The sequence below is a fragment of the Manis javanica genome, chromosome 1 (assembly GCF_040802235.1).
Source record: "Manis javanica isolate MJ-LG chromosome 1, MJ_LKY, whole genome shotgun sequence".
In the NCBI taxonomy this organism is placed as follows: Eukaryota; Metazoa; Chordata; class Mammalia; order Pholidota; family Manidae; genus Manis; species Manis javanica.
The window spans coordinates 118,046,594-118,073,245 of record NC_133156.1 but is presented as its reverse complement, the minus strand read 5'-3'; the positions used below and the strand labels follow the sequence as shown (position 1 = coordinate 118,073,245).

The 26,652-nt window shown below is 39.0% G+C and overlaps 1 protein-coding gene across 2 annotated transcripts in view; it reads left to right on the top strand.

The window, feature by feature from the left end:
• The window catches only part of C7 (complement C7), a 57,789-nt gene that overhangs the window by 13,640 nt on the left and 17,497 nt on the right, over positions 1 to 26,652 (top strand). For both annotated transcript variants that reach the window (XM_037023566.2, XM_037023568.2), the window contains exons 6-11: positions 661 to 799; positions 15,505 to 15,675; positions 16,892 to 17,135; positions 18,810 to 18,920; positions 22,686 to 22,852; positions 24,894 to 25,122. In XM_037023566.2, the coding sequence (XP_036879461.1) occupies positions 661 to 799; positions 15,505 to 15,675; positions 16,892 to 17,135; positions 18,810 to 18,920; positions 22,686 to 22,852; positions 24,894 to 25,122 (1,061 nt within the window). The remainder of the gene's footprint in view (positions 1 to 660; positions 800 to 15,504; positions 15,676 to 16,891; positions 17,136 to 18,809; positions 18,921 to 22,685; positions 22,853 to 24,893; positions 25,123 to 26,652) is intronic.

The following is a 26,652-nucleotide window of genomic DNA, read 5'->3' as shown; positions in this document are numbered from 1 at the left end:
TGGTGAAATATTCCGCCTGCAAAGTAATTGTGGAATCTAGCTGGGGACATTCATTTCCAAGTGTAATTGGGACAATACTATGTTGGCCTTTTCCAAAAGAATTCTGAGGAACTTTAAAGGACCAGACCCAAGTTAATGTATCAAGACTTTAAAATAACCTGTTTTAAACTGATAGAAGTGATTTTTTTTCTGTAATAGTTTGAAATTCACTAACAGAGAAATGGTAAATGTTCCTTTTACCATATATCATTCAGCATGCTAAGAGGCAATTAGCTGAAATTCTTTGCAAACTCTCTCTTGTCAAGTGTAATCTTAATTGTATTAGTTTCACCTATAGATTCAATTCAAAACCAGCTATTGCCATAGGTACAAAAAGGCTGTGTGTTTCCCAAACATGTTCTTAGGCAGAAAGGATTTTGGATTATCCCAGCTTTTAGTTTTGGCTATTACAGTGCACAGGGGAAGTTGGGTAATATGTGATGTACATAGGATTGTTCTCTGTATTTGAACTCTCTCAAAGAAATGTTTAACTGTAATGTATTTCAAGACTTTCTAGAGTTCTCTAATAGTACTTTTTTTCAGCCAAGTGCTATTTATGTTTTTTAATGGCTTTTTCTTCCTTCCTTCATCCCTTTTGTTTGTTTGTTTGTTTTTAAACAGTTACAATGAACTCACTGGCCAGTTCAGGAGCAGAGTCTTCAACACTAAAAGTTTTGGTGGTCAATGCAGGAAGGTGTTTAGTGGGGATGGAAAAGATTTCTACAGACTGAGTGGAAATATCCTCTCTTATACATTTCAGGTACTTAATTATTTACCTTGATTTAATATACTCTTGGTCTGTCAATTGTTTTCAGAGATTGTTATTTATATGATATAATTGTTTGGTATTTGTTGGGAATTTACTTGTGGCCTAATATGGAGCTAGTTCTTTTGAATGTTTTTTTTTTTTTAAATCTCTAAAGGTTTTACTTTACTCTTTAAGAAAATACAAGGTACAAGAAAAAATATTTCAAATCACCCAGGTCCATATTATTCACAAGAGCCTTGATTCCTATGTAGATCTTTGAAGACTTCTAAATTTAGTGCTTATATAGATGCTTTTTCTTTCTTTTTTTTTTTTTTTTGAGAGGGCATCTCTCATATTTATTGATCAAATGGTTGTTAACAACAGTAAAATTCTGTATAGGGGACTCAATGCACAATCATTAATCAACCCCAAGCCTAATTCTCAACAGTCTCCAAACTTCTGAAGCATAATGAACAAGTTCTTACATGGTGAACAAATTCTTACATAGTGAATAAGTTCTTACATGGTGAAAGTACAAGGGCAGTCATCACAGAAACTTTCGGTTTTGATCACACATTATGAACTATAAACAATCAGGTCAAATATGAATATTCGTTTGATTTTTATACTTGATTTATATGTGGATCCCACATTTCTCCCTTTATTATTGTTATTATTTTTATTTTTAATAAAATGCTGAAGTGGTAGGTAGATGCAAGATAAAGGTAGAAAACATAGTTTAGTGTTGTAAGAGAGCAATTGTAGATGATCAGGTGTGTGCCTGTAGACTATGTGTTAATCCAAGCTAGACAAGGGCATTAAAACATCCACGGATGCAGAAGATTTCTCTCAAAACAGGGGGGGGTGAGGTTCTAAGCCTCACCTCTGTTGATCCCCAATTTCTCACCTGATGGCCCCCCTGCGACTGTGCTGTCTTAGGTTGTTCCTCCCTTGAGGAATCTTACCCGTCTCTGGCTAACCAGTCATCTTCCGGGGCCATACAGGGAGATGTAAAGTTGGTAAGTGAGAGAGAAGCCATATTGTTTGAAAAGGTTAGCTTTTTGCTTCTTTGCAGATTTATGGCCTGTGGCTTCTATGCCCAGCATTTGTCTTGAGGTATCTTTACCACCTGGAGGAATTATGATACTTGGTAAATTCGATATGAGGCACGAATTCTATTTAAGGGTTGTAATTAAGAAGGAAGAAGAAAAGCTATAGAGGTAGCAGACGGAAGAAAACATGGGAGGATTGATTATTTCTTTGATATATCTTCTTGTAGAGTAACTTAAGCGTGTATAGGTTTTAAACTACTAACTAAATTGCGCACACACATTAACATAATAAGAATACAGTTACATAACCAAAGCAGATCTATAATTACCAGCCATCTCCAGTGAAGCCAAGAAAACCAGTTAGGCACCCTAGGCATTTGTGAAAATTTGTCTATGATATGATGGATATTGTCCAACTGTACTTGAACAGTCTGAGAGAAATCAGACAAATTAAAACAACCCATTCCTGAGAACTGTTCACATCCCATATGTTCTTTTAACAGTAGATAGTCTGTAGTTGTAAGATTTTGGAGCACTACAACTTGCACTTCTCCTAATTCTTGGTTGAGTTCCAATGGTATAGATCCAGTCAAATTTGTTGTTTTACTGAAAGCACAGGCCAGCTTAGATATCTCCTTCTTCAATCCAATGGCAAGTCCAGGAAACGGTGGGATGGATGCAGCTACAATGGCAGCATTGCCTGGATCTTTGTGGAGGTTTTTTGATGATCATCTTCTGGTATGAGTCTTCCAGAGAGTGCTGATGTTGGAAGTTCTTCATATCGTATCTTAGTTCACTTTCTGGGTAGCCAAATTAGGCTTTGATCTTCTGTATAAACACAAACAGACCCTTTGCCCACACTTTGATATGCCCTTTATACCATTGTGTAGAACTCATTGGAGGTCACCACACTGAACTGCTTTTTTTTTTTTTTTAAGAGAAAGAAATATTATCAGAAAAGTGTACCTCCATAGCCGATCATCTGACACCCTTTAAGTGATCAAAATTAAGGATATTTAAAGCATGTGTTAATCATTGATTTACCATTAGTTTTATCCTATCAAGGAGTAATCCCCCTTTTCTTTCTTTCTTTCTTTCTTTCTTTCTTTCTTTCTTTCTTTCTTTCTTTCTTTCTTTCTTTCTTTCTTTCTTTCTTTCTTTCTTTCTTTCTTTTTTTCTTTCTTTTTTTTTAATATTTAGTCTACATTTACATGAAGAATATTATGTTTACTAGGCTCTCCCCTATACCAGGTCCCCCCTATAAACTATTTTACAGTCACTGTCCATCAGTATAGCAAAATGTTGTAGAATCACTACTTGTCTTCTCTGTGTTGTACAGTCCTCCCCTTTCTCCCTCCCCCCCATGCATGCTAATCTTAATACCCCCTTTCTTTCCCCCCCTTATCCTTCCCTCCCTACCCACCCATCCTCCCCAGTCCCTTTCCCTTTGGTACCTGTTAGTCCATTTTTGGGTTCTGTAATTCCGCTGCTGTTTTGTTCCTTCAGTTTTTCCTTTGTTCATATACTCCACAGATGAGTGAAATCATTTTGTATTTCTCTTTCTCCGCTTGGCTTATTTCACTGAGCATAATACCCTCCAGCTCCATCCACGTTGCTGCAAATGATTGGATTTTCCCTCTTCTTATGGCTGAGTAATATTCCATTATGTATATGTACCACATCTTCTTTATCCATTCATCTACTGATGGACATTTAGGTTGCTTCCAATTCTTGGCTATTGTAAATAGTGCTGCGATAAACATAGGGGTGCATCTGTCTTTCTCAAACTTGATTGCTGCGTTCTTAGGGTAAATTCCTAGGAGTGGAATTCCTGGGTGAAATGGTAGGTTTGTTTTGAGCATTTTGATGAACCTCCATACTGCTTTCCACAATGGTTGAACTAATTTACATTCCCACCAGCAGTGTAGGAGGGTTCCCCTTTCTCCACAGCCTCACCAACATTTGTTGTTGTTTGTCTTTTGGATGGCAGCCATTCTTACTGGTGTGAGGTAATATCTCATTGTAGTTTTAATTTGCATTTCTCTGATAATTAGTGATGTGGAGCATCTTTTCATGTGTCTGTTGGCCATCTGTATTTCTTTTTTGGAAAACTGTTCAGTTCCTCTGCCCATTTTTTAATTGGATTATTTGTTTTTTGTTTGTTGAGGTGTGTGAGCTCTTTGTATATTTTGGATGTCAAGCCTTTATTGGATCTGTCATTTACAAATATATTCTCCCATACTGTAGGGTTCCTTTTTGTCCTATTGATGGTGTCTTTTGCTGTGCAGAAGCTTTTCAGCTTAATATAGTCCCACTTGTTCATTTTTGCTGTTGTTTTCCTTGCCCGGGGAGATATGTTCAAGAAGAGGTCACTCATGTTTATGTCTAAACGGTTTTTACCTATGTTTTTTTCTAAGAGTTTTATGGTTTCATGACTTACATTCAGGTCTTTGATCCATTTTGAATTTACTTTTGTGTATGGGGTTGGACAATGGTCCAGTTTCATTCTCCTACATGTAGCTGTCCAGTTTTGCCAGGACCATCTGTTGAAGAGACTGTCATTTCCCCATTGTATGTCCATGGCTCCTTTATCAAATATTAATTGACCATATATGCTTGGGTTAATTTCTGGAGTCTCTAATCTGTTCCACTGGTCTGTGGCTCTGCTCTTGTGCCAGTACCAGATTGTCTTGATTACTATGGCTTTGTAGTAGAGCTTGAAGTTGGGGAGTGAGATCCCCCCTACTTTATACTTCTTTTTCAGGATTGCTTTGGCTATTCGGGGTCTTTGGTGTTTCCATCTGAATTTTTGAATTATTTGCTCCAGTTCATTGAAGAATGTTGCTGGTAATTTGAGAGGGATTGTGTCAAATCTGTATATTGCTTTGGGCAGGATGGCCATTTTGATGATATTAATTCTTCCTAGCCATGAGCATGGGATGAGTTTCCATTTGTTAGTGTCCCCTTTAATTTCTCTTAAGAGTGACTTGTAGTTTTCAGGGTATAGGTCTTTCACTTCTTCGGTTAGGTTTATTCCTAGGTATTTTATTCTTTTTGATGCAACTGTGAATGGAATTGTTTTCCTGATTTCTCTTTCTATTGGTTCATTATTAGTGTATAGGAAAGCTACAGATTTCTGTGTGTTAATTTTGTATCCTGCAACTTTGCCGTATTCTGATATCAGTTCTAGTAGTTTTGGAGTGGAGTCTTTAGAGTTTTTTATGTACAATATCATATCATCTGCAAATAGTGACAGTTTAACTTCTTCTTTACCAATCTGGATTCCTTGTATTTCTTTGTTTTGTCTGATTGCCGTGGCTGGGACCTCTAGTACTATGTTAAATAACAGTGGGGAGAGTGAGCATCCCTGTCTAGTTCCTGATCTCAGAGGAAATGCTTTCAGCTTCTCCCTGTTCAGTATAATGTTGGCTGTGGGTTTATCATATATGGCCTTTATTATGTTGAGGTACTTGCGCTCTATTCCCATTTTGCTGAGAGTTTTTATCATGAATGTATGTTGAATTTTGTCAAATGCTTTTTCAGTATCCATGGAGATGATCATATGGTTTTTGTCTTTCTTTTTGTTGATGTGGTGGATGATGTTGATGCATTTTCGAATGTTGTACCAGCCTTGCATCCCTGGGATGAATCCCACTTGGTCATGGTGTATGATCCTTTTGATGTATTTTTGAATTCGGTTTGCTAATATTTTGTTGAGTATTTTTGCATCTATGTTCATCAGGGATATTGGTCTTTAGTTTTCTTTTTTGGTGGGGTCTTTGCCTGGTTTTGGTATTAGGGTGATGTTGGCTTCATAGAATGAGTTTGGGAGTATTCCCTCCTCTTCTATTTTTTGGAACACTTTAAGGAGAATGGGTATTATGTCTTCTCTGTGTGTCTGATTAAATTCCAAGGTCAATCTGTCCGGCCCCGGGGTTTTGTTCTTGGGTAGTTTTTTGATTACCGTTTCAATTTCTTTGCTCGTAATTGGTTTGTTTAATTTTTGTGTTTCTTCCTTGGTCAGTCTTGGGAGGTTGTATTTTTCTAGGAAGTTGTCCATTTCTTCTAGGTTTTCCAGTTTGTTGGCATATAGGTTTTCATAGGAGTCTTTAATAATTCTTTGTATTTCTGTGGAGTCTGTCATGATTTTTCCATTCTCATTTCTGATTCTGTTGATTTGTGTTAATTCTCTTTTTCTCTTAATAAGTTTGGCTAGAGGCTTATCTGTTTTGTTTATTTTCTCAAAGAACCAGCTCTTGGTTTCATTGATTTTTGCTATTGTTTTATTCTTCTCAATTTTATTTCTTCTCTGATCTTTATTATGTCCCTCCTTCTGCTGACTTTAGGCCTCATGTGTTCTTCTTTTTCCAGTTTCGATAATTGTGATATTAGACTATTCATTTGGGATTGTTCTTCCTTCTTCAAGCGTACCTGGATCGCTATATACTTTCCTCTTAAGACTGCTTTCACTGTGTCCCACAGAAGTTGGGGCTTTGTGTTGTTGTTGTCATTTGTTTCTATATATTCCTTGATCTCTATTTTGATTTGCTTCATTGATCCATTGATTATTTAGAAGCATGTTGTTAATCCTCCATGTGTTTGTGAGCCTTTTTGTTTTCTTTGTAGAATTTATTTCTAGTTTTATAACTTTGTGGTCTGAAAAATTGCTTGGTAGAATTTCAATATTTTGGAATTCACTGAGGCTCATTTTGTGAGCTAGTATTTAGTCTATTCTGGAGAATGTTCCATGTGCACTTGAGAAGAATGTATATCCTGCTGCTTTTGGATGTAGAGTTCTATGGATGTCTATTAGGTCCATCTGTTCTAGTGTTTTGTTCAGTGCCTGTGTGTCCTTACTTATTTTCTGCCCGGTGGATCTATCCTTTGGGGCGAGTGGTGTGTTGAAGTCTCCTTAAATGAATGCATTGCAGTCTATTTCTCTCTTTAGTTCTGTTAGTATTTGTTTCACATATGCTGGTGCTCCTGTGTTTAGTGCATATATATTTAGAATGGTTATAAACTCTTGTTGGACTGAGTCCTTTATCATTATGTAGTGTCCTTCTTTATCTCTTGTTACTTTCTTTGTTTTGAAGTCTATTTTGTCTGATATTAGTACTGGAGCCCCTGCTTTCTTCTCACTGTTGTTTGCCTGAAATATGTTTTTCCATCCCTTGACTTTTAGTCTGTGCATGTCTTTGGGTTTGAGGTGAGTTTCTTGTAAGCAGCATATAGATGGGTGTTGCTTTTTTATCCATTCTATTACTCTGTGTCTTTTGATTGGTGCATTAAGTCCATTTACATTTAGGGTGACTATTGAGAGATATGTACTTATTGCCATTGCAGGGTTTAGATTCGTGGTTACCAAAGGTTCAAGGTTAGCCTCTTTAGTATCTTACTGCCTAACTTAGCTCACTTATTGAGCTGTTATATACACTGTCTGGAGATTCTTTTCTTCTCTCCCTTCTTATTCCTCCTCCTCTGTTCTTCAAATGTTTGGTGTTTTGTTCTGTGCTCTTTTTAGGAGTGCTCCCATCTAGAGCAGTCCCTGTAAGATGCCCCGTAGAGGTGGTTTTTGGGAAGCAAATTCCCTCAGCTTTTGCTTGTCTGGGAATTGTTTAATCCCGCCATCATATTTAAATGATAGTCGTTCTGGATACAGTACCTTGGTTCAAGGCCCTTCTGTTTCATTGCATTAAATATATCATGCCATTCTCTTCTGGCCTGTAGGGTTTCTGTCGAGAAGTCAGATGATAGCCTGATGGGTTTTCCTTTATAGGTGACCTTTTTCTCTCTAGCTGCCTTTAAAACTCTTTCCTTGTCCTTGATCCTTGCCATTTTAATTATTATGTGTCTTGGTGTTGTCCTCCTTGGATCCCTTCTGTTGGGGGTTCTGTGTATTTCCGTGGTCTGTTCGATTATTTCCTCCCCGAGTTTGGGTAAGTTTTCAGCAATTATTTCTTCAAAGAGACTTTCTATCCCTTTTCCTCTCTCTTCTTCTTCTGGTACCCCTATAATACGGATATTGTTCCTTTTGGATTGGTCACATAGTTCTCTTAGTATTGTTTCATTCCTGGAGATCCTTTTATCTCTTTCTATGTCAGCTTCTATATGTTCCTGTTCTCTGGTTTCTATTCCTTCAATGGCCTCTTGCATCTTATCCATTCTGCTTATAAATACTTCCAGGGTTTGTTTCACTTCTGTGATCTCCTTCCTGACATCTGTGATCTTCCTCCAGACTTCATCCCATTGCTCTTGCATTTTTCTCTGCATCTCATCCCATTGCTCTTGCATTTTTCCCTGCATCTCCGTCAGCATGTTCATGATTTTTATTTTGAATTCTTTTTTCAGGAAGACTGGTTAGGTCTGTCTCCTTCTCAGGTGTTGTCTCTGTGATCTTTGTCTGCCTGTAGTTTTGCCTTTTCATGGTGATAGAGATAGTTTGCAGAGCTGGTATGAGTGACAGCTGGAAGAGCTTCCCTTCTTATTGGTTTGTGGCCTTCCTCTCCTGGGAGAATAGCGACCTCTAGTGGCTTGTGCTGGGCATCTGTGTACAGACAGGGCTTCTGCTTCCTGCCCGGCTGCCATGGAGTTTATCTCCACTGTTGCAGTGCGTGTGGCCTGGCTTGGGCTGCTGCTCCAAAATGGTGGAGCCCCATTGGAGGGGGAGTGACCGGGAGGCTATTTATCTCCGTAAGGGTCCTCTGTGTTCCCTGCTGCCCCAGGGGTTAGAGTGCCCAGAGATCCCCAGATTCCCTGCCTCTGGAGTAAGTGTCCTGCCCTGCCCCTTTAAGACTTCCAAAAAGCACTCTCTAAACCAAAACAACAACAGCAACAACAAGAGAAAAAAAATAAATAAAAATAAATAAATAAATAGATAAATAATTTTAAAAAAAAGAAAAATGCACGATTTTCTTTGTCCTCAGGCACTGGTCTTATGCACCCACTCACTGGTCTTGCTTCCCTATTTCCCTAGTATCCAGGAGCCCACGCATGCACTGTGTCTGCGCTCTCGTCCGGATGGCTGGGGCTGGGTGTTCAGCAGTCCTGGGCTCCTTCTCCCTCCCTGCTGACTCCTCTTCACCTGCTGGGACCTGGGGGAAGCGGCGCTCGGGTCCCACTGGCCGGGGCTTGTATCTTACCCCCTTCGCGAGGCGCTGGGTTCTCACAGGTGTGGATGTGGTCTGGATGTTGTCCTGTGTCCTCTGGTCTCTATTTTAGGAAGAGTTGTCTTTGTTATATTTTCATAGATAAATGTTGTTTTGGGAGGAGATTTCTGCTGCTCTACTCATGCCACTATCTTGGCTCCGCCCCCTTAAATGTTTTATATGGGCTTAAACAGAATATATATTATTTAACTTTGGGGTGTAGGACAAAGATACTTTTGTGTCATTAAAGCTGAACTATCCTTTTGTCTTATTTTCAACTCCACGCTCTGGGTGGGCTAGAACCTGAGGGTCTGTCTGTGTATGGGTGTAAAAATCAAGGTCCTTGCCCTGACAGTGGTAAGGCAATTTCCTTACCACTGTCACAATGTCACCTCAACTAAAATGCTTTTATTTTTAAACACGTCACTTGTACAAAAGAGTGTGAATAACATACATGCAGTTGGAAGAAAACCAATAGAATATTCATATATGTGCACCACTCACCTTAAGAAATGGAGTATTGCCGGTGACTTTTAAAGAGCCTCATCCACCCCTCTCTGATCACATTTTCCCTCCCTTACTCCCCCAGCAACTATCTCATCTTTTATATTAATCCTTTCCTTGTCTTTCTATATATGTTTAGCCCATATGTCTTTGTCCCTAAATAAAAATGTGTTATTTAGTTTTGCCATTTATATAAATAAATCACATGGTATAGCCGTCCATTGTTTTTTCACTCAAAATTATGATTTTGAAATTTATCCCTGCTGAGATAGATGGCATTTTTACTGCTATTCCAGAGTTCTTCTTGTGAAAATGTCTTGAATTTCCTTGGGCATGAGTTCCATGCACATGGGCTGCAGCCTCTCCAGGGCATACACCCAGCACTCAAAACAGGGCCTTGTAGGTTATGGACAGATTACACTTGACCAGATAAGGCTTCCCAAATGAGCAATTTCTGCCCACCCAGTAGTGTGGGAGTGGGGCTGTGCTCCCATCCTTGCCAGACTCCTACACTGCGCTTCTGGTCTCGGGGTCTCTTCTCCGGACTCCTGCTTCTCACAGGTTTCTGCCATACACACCTAAACTCATTCTGCTCCTTGATTTCAATGCAAAATCTACTCGCATGGAAGCAGTTCTGGCTCTAGGAGACAGACATTCCTGAAGGTTTGGAGGGAGTGCAGAGGAGAGATTTCTGTTGCAGTGGTGCCAACACAATGACCAGGAACAGCTGGCACCCTGCCTCTTGAGGTGTCCATCCCCTCCAAACCCCACAGAAGGTCTCGTCCTGTGCGAGCCTCCTTCCTGCCTTCCTCTTCCAAGATCTCTGGTGCTTCTCTTCCTGCTTCCTCCCCAAACTCTGAAAATACCCAGCTCAGACCTTCTTGTCTATTCCTCTCAAATTTGTAAGCCAAAACTAAAGGCAATTTTCATGGAAGGGCCTTTTGTTGACCAAAATTAATCTTCTCCAGAAAGCAGTTTTGGTAGCAAAGGCACCTCCTCTAACTTAAAATAAAATGTATTTCATTTAAGAGTTATTGAATCAGGAAAATGGAAAGTGAAACTGATCTAAAAAATAATCTTGGCTTCTAAGTTTTGAATATTGTCTGTAGCATCTGCACTATTTTAAGCAGTTTGTAGAGTTTTAATCCTCACGTTTTTGGATAGTAAATCATTTTACTGTTTTATATATGTGGAAATTGAGGCTCAGAGGACTTCAAGTTACTAAATTAGTGAGTATTAAGCTTGTATCTTTTGACTTCACAGCCATTTATTTTCCTGCTATATGTTACTCTCCCAATGTATTATACTTAATTGCTTTTTCAATTCTAAATTCTACATGGTGAATAACATGTACTGTAATTTAACCATGGCCAGAAGGGAGAATGAGAGGCACATATAGAGCATTTTTTTCTTCTATTCCTAGGAGCCTGTGTTCATAATTATGAGAGGGAAAATTGCATATACATATATATTTTTGAGGGGGGATCAAATTTAGGAGGTTACAGAACAGAGAAAAAAATTAGGGAGAGAATTTATGACATAGTTGGAAAGCAGACATTCTGGAAGTCTGCAATTTCTGAAGAAGAGAAATAATTTAATAGCAGCTTAATCCTGACATTCGTTCTCAGCTTGGCCTGGGTTTTGGATTGACATCTAAAATGCCTTTTCAGTCACTGAGTTAGATAGTGTTTGTCAGAGGTAGAGGGAAATTATAGCCTGTTTTGAGTGAAGAATAAAACTGTTTTGAGGATCCAGCCTGAGGCGAGGTGGCAGCAGTAGGCCGTGAGTCAGTCACTGAAGGGCAGGCCCATGAGAAACGGAGGCAGAGAATGTCCTCCATCGTTCAGAGAGACAGAGGGCCACTGGGCATTTGGCAATGAGGTGGACGGTGGCAGTTGGTTTGTGGAACATAAACAAAACAGAATCCGTCAGTCTCTCTTATGATCTCTGTTTTGGTTATCAGCATCGTAGTTTATGCAGGGCAAACTTGGTTTCTTATTGAGCAAGCCCCTTTCTGTTCCCTCATATTTTTCGTACCGTATGGGAGCCTTTGGAACATAAGCACATTCTTGCATGTCACTCTGGGAAGGTGTCGCTCTGCTTAGCTCAGCGGGAAGGCTGCTGAAAGACTGTGGTGTTATTCTCCGCCTGTAATGAGATGCAGATGGCACTGAGTGACAATTAGGGTGGAGAAAATGGATCCTCCTGTAGCTGAGCTTGAATTTTCTTCATTATATTTTTGGAAGAGAGCTCCTATGTGCATATAACAAAAACATATTCTAAAGGCAATTTTAACTAATGCTTAATTATCTGATCCTGGGCTGCTGCTTCTGGTAATAGCTCACATATACTAAGAGCCCGTTATGTACTATGCACTGTTTCAAGTGCTTTGAATGGATCTTTTTTCTTTATAATAACTCGAAAAGGTAGGTACTCTCATCTCTATTTTACAGATTATAAAATCGAGGCAAAGAAATGCTGAATAATTCACCGCAGTCAGAGATAATAGATGACAAACAGGGACCTGAACCTTAGAAGAGTGACTCTTGAGTCCTGGCAGTTTACTGCACTTTGGTGGTGCTAGAATGGGTGTAAGTGTTGACAGCAACGAGCCAGCAGAGAAAGAAGTATTGAAGCTGTAGAAGAGGCAACAATAACCAAGTTAAGTCCTTTAAAAGTAGGAGAGAATGCAATCCAGAGAAGAGAGAGAAAATAGCTGTAGACAGGCAGAGGGACACCTGGGAGGAAAAGCAGCAAGGAAGCGTTAATAAACTGGTAAATTTGTTAGCCAGAAATTTAAGCCGTCTCTGTCTGATAGCAAGAGTGTTTGTAAAGAAAGAGGTTAAGGTCATCTGAGGGTGAAGGAAGCTATTGTAAGATGGGAGGCTGAGGTAAGTGCAGAACTTTTGAAACAGATTCTGTAGAGAAAGGGAAAGCAGAGGACAGCTGAAATGTATGGATGGTCCACTGAGGTTGGAAACCATGAGTGGACTAGAGGGGCACCCATCTATAGTTGTGTGATTTTTCTATAGTAGTGCCAAGCACCTTGGCTGCAAGCACTGAACCAGGGAAGGTTTTTTTTGCAAGGCAAAAATGATGGTAGCAGTATGCAGGCAAGGGAATTAAGTTCATTGGCAAGACAGTGGTTGAGAGGGTGTGTATATATATATATATATATACACACATATACATGTACATATACATATACATATACATATACATAACAATAACAATATTATACACAGCAGTAATAGTATAGAGTATAACTCTATTCGGGTTCTCAGATTCGATTCTAATGTGTAAGTTTGTGGGAGGAGGTCTTCCCACACATAATACTAAGCAATTCTTGAACACTAGTAGGGTACTGGAGAAGTCATCTCAATTCTCATGCTATCTGCCCAGAGACAGCACTAGATTCCCCAGGTTAAGGGCTCTGTCCTACAAGACTGCCCTCCCCCCAACCACTGCAAACACTGGTCACAAACCCCAGGCAGTTAACTTGTGCTTCTGATTTACTGGCTACAGATTGGAGGTTCCCACAACCTAGTCTTTAGGTTCAATTAATTTGCTAGAGCGGCTCACAGAACTCAGGAAAACACTTACCTTTACTAGTTTAATAAAGGATACTGTAAAGGATACAAGCCTGAAGGAGCTTCTATCCTCTCAGACCTTGAGGCCTGGCTCCGTGGCCCATGGAAGCGTTCTGGCTCCCCAAGTAGAAGATCTCCCTGACTGAGAAGCAGGATTTAACAGAGCAGAGAGTGACAAGCTGTCCTCGGGGGTTTTTGTGAGGGCTTCATTGCAGTCATTATGGACTAAATTATTGGCTATTGGCTGATTCAGCCTCCAGTCCCACCCTTGGGTGGAGGTCTAAAGTCTCTCACTAACATGGAAAAACACCCAGTTCCCCTTTAAGACTCTGTAGTGTTTTTAGGAACTGTGGATGAAGACCAAATACACCTGGGAAATACATACTTGGTCATATGAATTACCAAGTCTGTGTTTCTTGTGACTCCTTATACTGCAGTGGCTGAAGTCATGAACCATGAGCCTATCTGCATCAGGAAGGAAATGAACAAATCATGGTACTGATGGGGAGACAGAGGGGAAAATAAGTTGGAGAGCTTGCCTCTGTGAAGTTCAATAATAGGTATGACCATAATACAACAAGAGTCAAAAGAGTAAGAGATGTCAGGATGTAGGATGTTTGAATATGTGGTTTCAGAGGAAGGATCAGTCTGGGGAATGCAGGATCTAAGGAAGGAAGAGGGCATTAATCAAGAAAATTTAAGATCACACTACCTTGAAAAAGATGACCTTGGAGCCATGTGTAAAGTAAATTAAGAGGCATATATGAATAAATCATGAATCAAATACATGAACTATGTATCTGAAGATGAGAGAAAATAAGGAATTGTTTTACATTGAAAGAAAGGTAGAAAACATCTCTTCACTGAGAGAGAAAAAGACTAAGTTCTGTGTCTATCTGAAACCAAATAGGACTGAGACTCTATTCGGTGGCTGTAGAAATCTCTAATAGCACTTTAAATAATGCTGTTTTTGTAGTCAATATGAACATGTATTTCTCCATTTCAGCTTGAGCTGAATTTTTGCATTTGACTTTTAAACAAACCAATATTATAGTATAAATGAAAATGTTTTAATGAAAGTCATGATTAAATCAATCTTCATTACCTTTCAGCATGTTTTTAGCATGCATGCCTAATTTTCAACAGAGGTAGTAGTAAAAGTAGAATAATATTTTCTGGCATTTTGGTGAATTTCTTGCTAGTCTTTTTGGACAGAAATGTACTAGAATTATAAGTTAACAGTATTATCACATTCATACCTTCTTTCACATTTAACAGGAATATTTTTTCTTCACTGGCATCATTTAAGACGGCTACATAATAATCTGTCATTTCTTTCTTTTTAGTTTCGTTTTTAAAGTGTATCATATGCATGACTTTAATTTTCCTTGTGCTTATTTATGCTTTGATTTCAAACACAGATGTATATGGATATACACTAAAAACCCAAATGCTGTGGAAGGAGAGTTACTGATTTGAGTCTTTATATAGAGCAGACACTGGGAGACAGTCATCTTGCACGTATTATTTTATTCTTATGGTGATTGACATTTTTAGCAAATTAGTTGCCTCTGATTTAAAAAAACATAGATTTTTAAGTAAAGATTCAGATTTACTTCTTTACTTGAGAAATAGACAATCTGTCAATGCTAGAACCTGTAGTTACATGTGTGAAGGATTCAAGTGTTGGGTGTCCATTTAGAAAGCATGTGTGCCACTTCTTCATCACCCTGCCTTTCACTGGATGAGTCCAACATTCATATTACTTGCAAGGCCTCTTGAGTATTTCATTTTGACATTTGATCTAGGATAAAATAAAGGGTGAATACACAATTGTCTCCTCCATGAACGCTGGAGCTGTCACTTCTCAGGCACGTGTGACTTTCCTGTTGACTGTTTTGAAATTCTTTTTGGTTGCACTTGTTGAAGCCAAAAAGAATTAGAAAATTAAACCCATTACTAGATCACACAGAACATTCCAAAACAAATTTCAAAAGGTCAAACTCTGTATTACCTATTTGCATCTCTGTTCCCCTCCATTAGATGAAAAAATCAAGAACCAACTGCTTTATAGTTCTCTGTTAGTGTAGCTTCATTAATATGCTCACTTCAGGGCTAAGGGTTGATATTAAAGAAAAATGGAAGATGTTTGTACACAAACGTGTTGTGTGAATCAATTGGGATTGCCATTATTGATACCATGTCTCCTGCTTAGCAGAGTAATTATAGAATGAACTATATTCCTTATACTCAAGCAGGCCTGGTATTAATGAGAGTAACTGTTGTTTTGTGTCAATGATGAGCCTTGTTTTTTGGAGAAGACTGTAATGAAGACAGTATCCATATTTAAGGATCTATGACAAAAATTCTTGGTTGTATTCATGGCCTGAATTTGGTCATAGCAAACATTTTCATTTTCCTTCTAGGTGAAAATAAATAATGATTTTAATTATGAATTTTACAATAGCAGCTGGTCTTACATGAAACATACATCGACAGAACATACATCATCCAGTAGGAAACGCTCCTTTTTTGGATCTTCATCATCTTCTTCATACAGTTATATTTCAAATACCGATGAAATCCATAAGAAGAAGGTTAGTATGAAATATTAGTTAACTTTTCATATTTTACTGGCTTAAGTTTTTCTAACATGAACAAAAGTGCATGTACCAGAAGGATCAGCTTTCATATTTCAGTTAGAGCAATAGTATTTTCAAAGAGATAATGCAATGAATTTCTTTTAAGGGTACTATCTTAATTCTTTTTGATATTATATTTATATTTTTAATTTTCTCATGAAAGTCTCTATTCTTATTTGAAAATCCTAAAAAAGCTCCCTACTTTTAAGTCTTCTAGTTAAAACTATCCTAAATTTCTAATTAATAACTGATGCTACTATTTTAAATGTTATATACAATTTAAGAAATCCAATTAATATGTTCCTAAACACTAATACTAAAGTCTTTTTTAGAAGGTGCATGAAAATAAAAGATTTTTTAAACATTTTATTACTTTAGAGACATTTTTAGATACTTTGTTGTTTTGAGATAATAAAACTTTTATCTTGGGTAAACTGAACAGGTGAGATGATATACACTTATTGCTAAATAATTTTTTAGGCTGACCATCACTCATAATCTGCATATTTCATCTCCTTCTTAAAGTCAGTGATTAATCACACAAAGGAGGTGTACAGGAATATTGCTTTTGTTCGTTTTATAACTGGGAAGCTGGCTGTGGAAATAATGAGCTGTGAAAACATTTATCCTTTCCATATTATACTGTTCACATAAATGAGGATTTGGTATCAGGTAGATATGTCTTGGATATCACTGAAAGATGTTTAGGAAGTGTTTTGAAGATCTCATTATAGAGTGTCTTAACCTTTAAATGCCCCAGTATCGGAGATAAATTAAATGGTCACTCTACTTATTAAGTCATCATCAAGATATAGACACTAGGGACACATTATTTTATATACTTATTTGTGAGCTTATTTAGCAGTTAATAAAGTTGATTTATTTTTTCTGGTTGAGGAGGCCATAACAACTTGGTCTTGGGGTTTTAAAGACCATATATAAAATAAATTACCATGATATCACAGAGATATTATTCTTGTTTAAATTCCCAAAAATTCCTTAGATTGCTTCAAGTGAATGGGTCCAGAAGAGACCTCAACATGCATCAAAAATAAAAATTCATATAGTCTGGGCTGGAGGTGGCAGTTGATGGACACATTGGTCAGGGAACTATTCCCATTACCTTTCATCTTCAACCTGAAACTCCTTTTACTCTTTCTTCTTCCCACAGAGTTATCAGTTGTTGGTTGTTCAGAACACAGTGGAAGTGGCTCAGTTTATCAATAACAACCCAGAATTTTTACAACTTGCTGAGCCATTCTGGAAGGAACTCTCCTACCTTCCCTCTCTGTATGACTACAGCGCCTACAGAAGACTAATTGACCAGTATGGGACACATTACCTGCAGTCTGGGTCCTTAGGAGGAGAATACAAAGTCTTGTTCTATGTGGACACAGAAAAAATCAAACGAAGTGGTAGAGTATTAAAAAATTTTGTTATATAATAGCAATGAAGGGATTTTAATGGGGGAAATAACATGTAGTTAATAAACTTTAGAACTTTAGAATATGACAAATAGAGATTAAGTTGCAAAGGAATCCAAACTTGCAAGAATCTGTTACATTCTACTCAAAATCTTTAAGAAAAGCCTTACTACTCTTTTAGATAGTAACCTGAAATGTGAGTTAAGCTGTTATCATTACTGGCTATCTCCAGAAGGTGTTGATTGAATTTTTAAAACACTTTTTAACCTTTCCTTTTTAATATTTTTTGAGGAAAACTAAGGAATTTATTGATACTACAGAAATCAAAATGCTTTAAAGAATTATTTTATTTGCCTCTGTTCTTTATTACTCACATTCTTTAAAAAAAAAACCTGCTCTGGATATAACTCAAATTCTTAAAAAATTTTGTAAGTAAAGTTTGCTTACTACATAATACTTGTAGCAATAGCTTAAATGTATTGGATGCCTTCCTCACAACAGGTGCTTTACATATGTCATCAATGATCCTTACTACCCCCAGTGAGATGGCCACCAGAATTCCTCCAGACAGAGAGGTGGACACTCGGCGCTATGACAAGACTCATCTAGGGGCATATAGACGATAAGGAGACCTAACTGGCTCCAGAGTCAGCTTACCTTCTTCCTTATGCTTTGTGGTGCTGCTATAGAATTGCCTGATTGTTGTTAGAATCAGGGCATGCCCCTGGGTCCTGCTCTGTTGACTTCGCAATGAGAGGACCATCCTCCCAGCTGCCCCGATGTGGGAGGGGAGAGAGGGGAGCCTGAATGCCCATTCCCCCTCTTCAGAGGAGGCCCTGGTTTACAAATGTCCCAAGTCAAAGCACTCTTTCCCAACTTTGTCCATAAGCTGATGCCCGCACTTCTGTATCCATTCCATATCACCTCCTCAGGGGCTTTTCCTTCTGTCAAGACTCCCTTCCAACCTTGAAGGAGAGTTAAACTTCTTACATGAGATTCAGAGATCTTGTAATGGTTCCTTGCTGGTGAACTACAGTATTTTCCTGTGTTTCCATTGGGCTTAATTTTTACCAGTGAAGAGTTAACCAGAATTTGAACTTTTGGTAAAGATGTTATAGATGGAGAGATGAAGCAGCAGAACTAGGGTTTTAGGGATTAATTACCGTAAAACCAGAACCCAGCTTTGGGGGTCTCCTGTAGGTGGGCTGAGGGCCATCACACACCTACTTTTGTCTATTTGCTTTATGCCTGAGAGGCTGACTGTGGATGGGTAAAAGACGCCCTCTTTGGGATGTTCTATTTCTGCTCCCTCCACTGTTCCATGCAGAAGCCACCTTCCTTACCCTCTTCCCTCTCTGGTCGGAGCTAATAGAAGCCAATATTGCCCAACCATTTGAAAGTAAACTTAAGACACATGATAATTCATCCCTAAATATATGCATCTGTATCTGTGATATTGTTTAATAACAAAAAAAATCCCTTTTTTTGACCCTTGAACCTTCTAGAGCACTTGGAAATGTACCTATCATATCACTCTTGATGAGATGGCCACAGTAGTAGGAAATAATCTCAGCAACCTCTTTTCTGCACTTTCACAACTGGTCATGTCTCAAAGGAGGTCTTCAACAAAGGAGGAAACTAAACACCTTTAATTTTTTCCCCCAGGTCTTAGTTCAGCAGATATAAAGAAATGTACTTCCTCAAGTAGCAGTTTTTTATTTACATCATCACATCAAAAATGCCAGGAGCTGGAAGAGGCCTTGAAATTAGCTACAGGTAAATGAGAAGGGGCCGATTTGCATTACAAGCTTACCCTCCATCCCTTTGTTTTGTAGTTAATTCCTGGTCTCCAGGGGCCTTTGTCATTTTAGCATGTGTTCTATTTTGCATTTTGCATTTATTGGTTATTTTTGCTTCTGATAGCTCTTGCATATGTCATGGAACGTCATGTAGAGTAGAAAGTCCACTGGGTATCTCTGTGTGCTGTAAATACGTCCTCAGTGTACATCACTTTTCTCTCCTGTGGGGACGGTTGGCAAACAAGGCTAGAAAAATGACACCATCAGGAGAAGGTTCAGTTCCATTCCATGACATGGATGCTCAGTGCAGTTAAAGTTTTTGGTGCATGCTGCAGCTGGTGGTGGCGGTAGAGAGGGTGGGGAAGTCCTTGATTGTGTTAGTCTTTGAGTGACTGAAGAAGGAACTGGAAGCGTGAGCTGATTTAGATTCTGTCTAGATGCCATGTTAAGGAGTTTGGATTTCATCCTGATGGCAGGCTTGTCATTAAAAGATTTAATATAGGGAATGATTGAATGAAAGATTAAAAAGGTAGAGAAGAAGAGGGACTGAGAAGGAATAATCTAATAGGGTAACAAGAGATGATCAGAACATGGAAAGTAAAGGAGAAGGAGAGGTGATCAGAGAGGGATGCTAGAGAGAAATGCAGTTAGAGAAGGACTGAAGATACCTCATTGGATTTGCCAATTAAGACCTAGTTGTCTTAAAATGAAGAGATTCTTGGTGTGGTAGGGATGGAAGTGAGACTGCAGTGCCTGGCATTAGGCTGTGGGCTGAGAAGATCAGAGCTTAAGTTCTCCTGGAGTGATGGCACCAAGTGGGGAGAAAGTGAAGACTAACCCAGGTGCCAGGGTTCTCATGGAGGAGGTGGGGGCTCTGGGGATATCGGTAGATGACTGCCAGAAGGAGGGAAATAGAGTGGCAAAACCAGGCCTATTTACTCATTCACTTTCTCCATTCATCAGCTACTTATGGAGCCCTAGTATGTGCCAGTAATTGTATCTAGGTACTGGCGCCACGGCAGTCAGTATGCTAGAGAAAGTGCCTGTCTTCATGCAGCTACCACGACAAGGGGGAAGACACATTTTTGAATAAGATGGAAATATAATGATCTGGAAATAGAAGTGGAAGTGGGAGCTTTGGGAAGATGTTGACATTAATTATTAGCGGGGCTGGTGACTGGAAGCTGCTCACTGACTTTATTTTCTACTTAATAAACGCATAGCATTTACTATGTGCACAGCACAATTAAAGTGATTTACAAAAATTAGCTAAGATACGCCTCCTACCTGAGAGTTAGGTATTATTCATATTCCCATTTTACAGACATGGACCCTGAGTCACAGAAAGGTTGCCCAAGATCACAGTTGGTAAGCATCAGTGTGGATAAAATGAAGGTTCCTGAGGCCAGGATTCTCACCTGGCCCTGGCTGACTAGCTCACTACACGTGTGGGCAATATGTTGCTACTGACTCTATATAAAGAGCTCCCCCCAGTGCTCTGGGTGACACAGTGGCAGGGCTGCAGGAGAGCAGAGCAGAGGCTGGAGTGTTGGCAGCACTGAGGACAGAGGCCCAGAGGATAGCTGTGCAGGCTGAGAGGCTGAGACCGGCCTGCTGCATGCAGACTCGCTCTGAGTGGACAGGATTTTAGTGATTGACCTGCCACCGTGGAAATAAAGTTGGGTATAACCTTTTCACCCCAATAACATTCTACTGTCATTTCTTTGGTCACACTGAATCCTTAGTGAACTTGCCTGGGGCTGAAACCCATTGGCAAGACAGTCAGACATGAAATTCAAATGCATGAAATCTGGCTTCATGATATGGGCTCTTCACTGTGGCACCAGGCTGGTGATTGTCCAGGCGAAGAAGGCCAGCTGGAGCAGAGAGCTAACTGGGGTGTAGAGAGGGAGGCTACAGGCTTAAAAGTAAATATAAAAACTGATTTCTTAGAAGCTGTGGTTCGTAAACAGGTGTGCCTGTATTAGGGCGGTGCTTCTCAAACTTTAGTATGTGCAAGGATTCTCTGGGGAAGCCTGTTAAAATCTGATTCAAGATTTCCTCTCAGCTGTTCTCATAGGTTTTTGCTGGGGATCAGAAATCTTCAATCACTCCAGCTGATTCTGTTTCTGGTCATTTTCAGGAACTGAACTCTGAGATACACTGTGTTAAAAGGGTGGTGATTTGCTTAGTAAAAATAGCCAATAATGAAGATGAGGAAGCACTCAGGAAATTTACTAAAAACAGCAAGTTTTAATCATTTCTGATGATAAAATTGCAGTTTTTGTATTTGCAACATTTTACAAAAATTTTATGAAATTGCAAAATTTAAAAGAAAGGAAATGATTATCACCCCAAATCTGATTAGCAAGTTAGGAATTTCTAGTCATGGCAGTGTAAAAATCAGTTACAAATGGAGATAAAAATATTTCTGAAGTTATAAGGCATATTAATTGGAAAAAATGATTCAATTAGTAGTTACACCTTCTAGAACACTTTTCATGTGTTAATGTATGCCTATTAATTAGTAGCTTTTTTGCTTATTAGTATTCAAATGCAATGAATGCCCCCATCTTATTATGAAAATTTTCAAACACAGAAAAGTTGAAAAAACAGTGATAAATTCCCATATACCCATCTCCTATATGCAACAATTATTATTTTGAATTTTGCTACATATATCTACCTATAATATTTATAATATTGACTAGCAATACATAAATATATATTTAAAACATTTGTAATATTTGCTGGACCATTTGGAATTCTCAGATTTCACAATGCTTCATTGCATCAAAATATGCATGCCTCTTTTAAGTAAGACACTCTCTTAGATAACATAATGCTTTTATTACACTATGAACATTAAGGATCTGAACAATAATTCCTTAATAGCTATCTACTATCAGGTAATGATTGTGTTTTTCTTTTAATAGATACTATTTTTCAGGGTAGTTTTAAGTTCGCAGTGCAACTGAGCAAAAAGTACAGAGTTTCCATCCTTCCCACCCCACAAAGGTAGAGCCTCCCCTATTATCAACATCCCCCACCAGAGTGGTACGTTTGTTACACGTGATGAACCTATACTGACACTCCATCTGTCTTGCCAATGGGTTTCAGCCCCAGGCAAATTTGCCATGGGTTCAATGTGACTAAATAAATTGACAGCAAAACGTTCTTTGGGGTGAAAGGGTTTATGACCCAGTTTGTTCTCCTGGCGGTAGGTGGAGCACTAGCATCTCTACATCTCTGCCTCTGCCCACAGCACTGGGCGGAGCTCTCTATGTAGTGCAATAAAAGCTTATTGCCTAAAGGTGTGGAAGCGGTAGCCTAGCAACAGGCCAGTTACATCATCAAGTGGTTTAAGTTCAGTGAGGATCCTGGCCAAGGGAACCCAACTTCCTCACACAATCAGCACCCAAAGTCCATAATTTACATAGGGTTCATTTTTGGTGTTGCACATTCTATGGTTTGGACAAATGTATGGTGACATCTGTCCACTAGTATAATGTTATACAGAGCAATTTCACTGCCCTAATACCCTCTGTGCTCCACCTGTTCATCCCTCCCATGCCGACAATCACTAATTTTTTTTACTGTCTTCATAAGGTTTGCCTTTTCTAGAATGTCCTCCAGCTGGATGGGTGGTGCTTTAATACTCGATAGACTTTTCACTTTCATGTTCTCATATTTATTTCATTTGTGTATCCTGACTTACTCTATTTGATTTCCCATTGTGTAGGAACCCAGTCTAATGTGTTGAGAGGGTTTCCATTTGTCAGAGGGGGAAGTTCTGGCTTTGTGTCTGGCCTTAGTTTCCTGGAGCTGGATAATCCTGCTGGAAACAAACAGCGATATTCTTCCTGGGCAAAATCTGTGACTGATCTTCCCCAAGTCATAAAACAAAAGGTACGGGTTGCTGTGTTGAAAGCAGCATGTTTATTTTGCACTGGAAAAATGTGATTAAATCAAGATGGTTAAACAGAGAAGGATGTAATTAGCATTATCTGTATTCTAATTATGTTTTTTATAGTAAAATGAATACATATATTATAATAAGAAACAGAAGTTTCATTATCTTGTATGTCCATGTTTCAGTTGTAAAGGTTAAATGTCTTGTGAATCCCAAGAGAAATTAGTGACAAATTTGCATTTTACTCTTTTGACCTAAATTTGATTTGTTTTCCTTGGTTCCTAATTCAGAGGAGTTATAGATTTTGGCAAGAGGAAGGCATCACATCTGTCAGGTCACCTTTCTTCCTGTGACCATGATTTGTAGGCTCCTGGAGTCATGTGAATTATGATAAAACCAATTTGGCTGGCAGAATTTTAGGTGTTTTATTCATGCAGTCAGTTCTTTTACATGCGACATACGTGTTCCTAAAAGTCAGAGAGCTAGGCAATATTGCACAGTAAAGATCACAAGGCATGGGAAAATTGGGATTACAGACACAACACTCAAAAACTTGATCTGTGACACTCATTAAAAAAAAGATAGGTACCAATAAAAACAGTAGCACAGTTTTATACATGTTAAATTGTTAAGAAATGCATATACTACAATAAATGTGTCACATTACTTAGAAAAAGACCTGCAGCTTGCTGAATGATGGAAGGGTAGGAGAGCTATCAGAAATGACAGATATTGTAATACCAGATGTGTGTGGGTGTAGCTTATTACACAGGCAGTGAACTAGGTGGATATTTGAGGAATGTGTTTGTGTGTGTGTGTGGTTTGTATTCCTATGTGGCTTGGTTCAGTTGTGTCCAGTTTTCTTTGGGTTTCTGGTGTTTCTGATGGATGAAATTGTATGTAAGAAAATAGAATATTTGTGATATGCTCATGTTGTTCCCTAATATGTCCATCTCAGTGGGACAAATTCACACTTTCAAAACAAATGCTATAGCAGATCTGATTATACAATCTATTTCCTGCCATGAGAATCAAGTAATATCCCAGGTGCAATGTGGATTTCAGAGATTAAGAAACTTGCACACATTTCAAAAATTTTAAAATTACAGCAGCTCCTTAACTACCCTGTACCTAACACCATACCCCACCCACTTGCCTCCAAACCTGGTTGTGAGTGGAAGGGAGAGTTTTTCTGGAAAGCCTTATCTTAGAGTGCCACTATTAACATTCAAATGCTATTTTCATTGTCAGTATCCTATGCAAACTTTAAAAATCCTCAGCTGTTGGTTAGAGAAAAACAGACACCCCTTCTCTTTCTTAACCATGCACTTTTCCATATAGGACTGTACTGTCTTATCTGTGCTCACTAGCTGGACAGGGAAGGAGTAGAGAAAGAAGAGACATTTTACAGGTATATAGATTATGCCTATGCAAGGCCAGTGCCAGCTCTTTATATTGCAATGAGAATAGCCTGGGCAGAGATGCAGGGAATCACGACTGACCCTCCAAGCTAATCCCCTCCTCTCGGGGGTCTGCGGCAGCTAGTTCATGAGCCAAAGGTGCTTATCTCCTCCCAACTCCAGGGTCAGTGATACCATGGTGATAGCCTGAAATCAGCCACAGTGGGGTAATTAACACTGCAGTCAGGAGATTTCACCTTAAATTTAATTGCATTTGCTTCTTTACTGTACTTTAACTACATTTCCTTTTCTTCTGTCCTCTGCTGGGGTGGAAATGTCTGGTCTTCAAAATAATCTTTCAATAATCAGAAGACGAAGGTTCTGTTGGTTTATAAAAATGTCACGCATACACACAAGATAAAAAAAACATTCCTTCCCTATTTGGTATCCTTATTTTCCTTGGGTTTGTCTTGCAAAGAAAGTGAATTTCTCTCTCTTTTTATTTGAACAAAAATAATTGGAATTAAGGTAAGAGTGGTTTTGTTTTTGTTTTAATGGGGAGGGAGCCTAAATGTGAAATGAAAAATATTCTCACGTCCAACCCTGATTGCTGACTGTGATGTCTTCATCTGTACAGCTGACACCTTTGTACGAGCTGGTAAAGGAAGTCCCCTGTGCCTCTGTGAAAAGACTGTACCTGAAGCGGGCTCTGGAGGAGTATCTGGATGAATTTGACCCCTGCCACTGCCGGCCTTGTCGAAATGGTGGCATCGCCACTGTTGAGGGGACCCAGTGCCAGTGCCATTGCAAACCATACACATTTGGTGTGGCATGTGAGCAAGGAGTGCTCGTAGGGGATGAAGCAGGTGAGTGGGCTGCATTTTCCCTGGTTATGCTGTACACATTGAAAAGGGAGTCGCCCTTTCCCTCTTGTCCCTGAGATTGTGCTTCTTCTCATGTAGAGAGGTGGTTGTCTCACTAGGCATTTTTATTTATTTATCTCCCTCTCTATTCCATTTCTGGATTATAGCTACTGAGGTCAAAGCCATTTCCTGTCTCTATTTTCCTGTGTGAATGAGCGGACCCACCATAGCCTCCATTCCCTGTTCTCTGTTAGAATAGGTTAGTGTCTGAAACACCTGCCATCCTTCCTTAGTCATCTCATTAAGGATTAGTTATAACATAGGCTTGTGGTGCTTGTGTTTGCATTGCCTGACCATCCTGATAGCAAGCTCTTTCAGGTATCTCTATTTCTGTTTTGTTTTATGTCTCATCAATCAATTATTCACAAATATTTGTTCACATATGCTGTGTGTTCAATAGAGTATGTAGTGCCTTAAGCACTCTGAGGAGCTCAGTAGATTATGTTCTTCTCATGCCCAATCACTGACTTAAGCACTTGAGTATGGGGTGATGTGTACTTGACTCTGTGAGTAGACAAAGTATTGGACAATTTATGTGTTTTATGTTTATTTATGTCTCTCTCCTCTAGAAAGCTCATTTCTTAAGATCAGGACTGTGATTCCTTTCCTTATTCCCAGAGCCTGACATGGCTTGATTCATAGAAGTCACTTAATAAATGTTTGACAAATGAATAAATACAAGACTAAGACATGGTTACTTATAGATAAATATCAAGAAGTTATCTTTGCTTCCAAATGTCTCCATAAGTAGCCTGTCCTTGTAAACTGAAATTCTACCACTTTGATTTCATTCCTTTGTGGCTTGGATTTTGATAAAACAGATGCTCCTCCTGCTGGTAAGGAGTGGGGTAGCAATCATAATATATTATTACCCTCTATTAATATACTCAGGGATTACTTTATTAACTCAATTTTTAATTATGGAAGGAAGCATAGGGAAGATCATGGGGAAGCATTATACAAATGAGCTTAATCTGTGTGTGTGTGTGATACTGAGGATAGGTGTGAAGTGGGAGGGTGGGGTGGTGGAAGCAGGATGTAGGTCCCACAGTAGAAAGACCTATTCCTACCTCAAGGAATATGAATGGAGAAAATACTAAAAATATGTCATGAATGGGTCCTGAGGTGGAGGGTGGCCAGGGTGAGTGGAGGAAGTGCTGTAGACTGGAGAAGGATGCTGACAACAGTAAGAGCCTTCTCCTACTTACGCATTTCCCCAGTTTTGTACAGTGCCAGCCCTGGGGTTGGCAGCCTGGAATACTCAGTAGATTATGTTCTTCTCATGCCCAATCACTGCTTTAACAATTGGAACTTATTTGCCTTGAGAGACTGTGGGAGTGATGAAAAGAGCCTGGACTTAGCCGTAAGGTGGGATTACAGTCTGGATATGGCTCTTGGTAGCCATTAAGGGCATGGTATTTAACTACTTTGTCTTAGACTGCACATCAGAATAATAACAGACCTCCTGCCCAC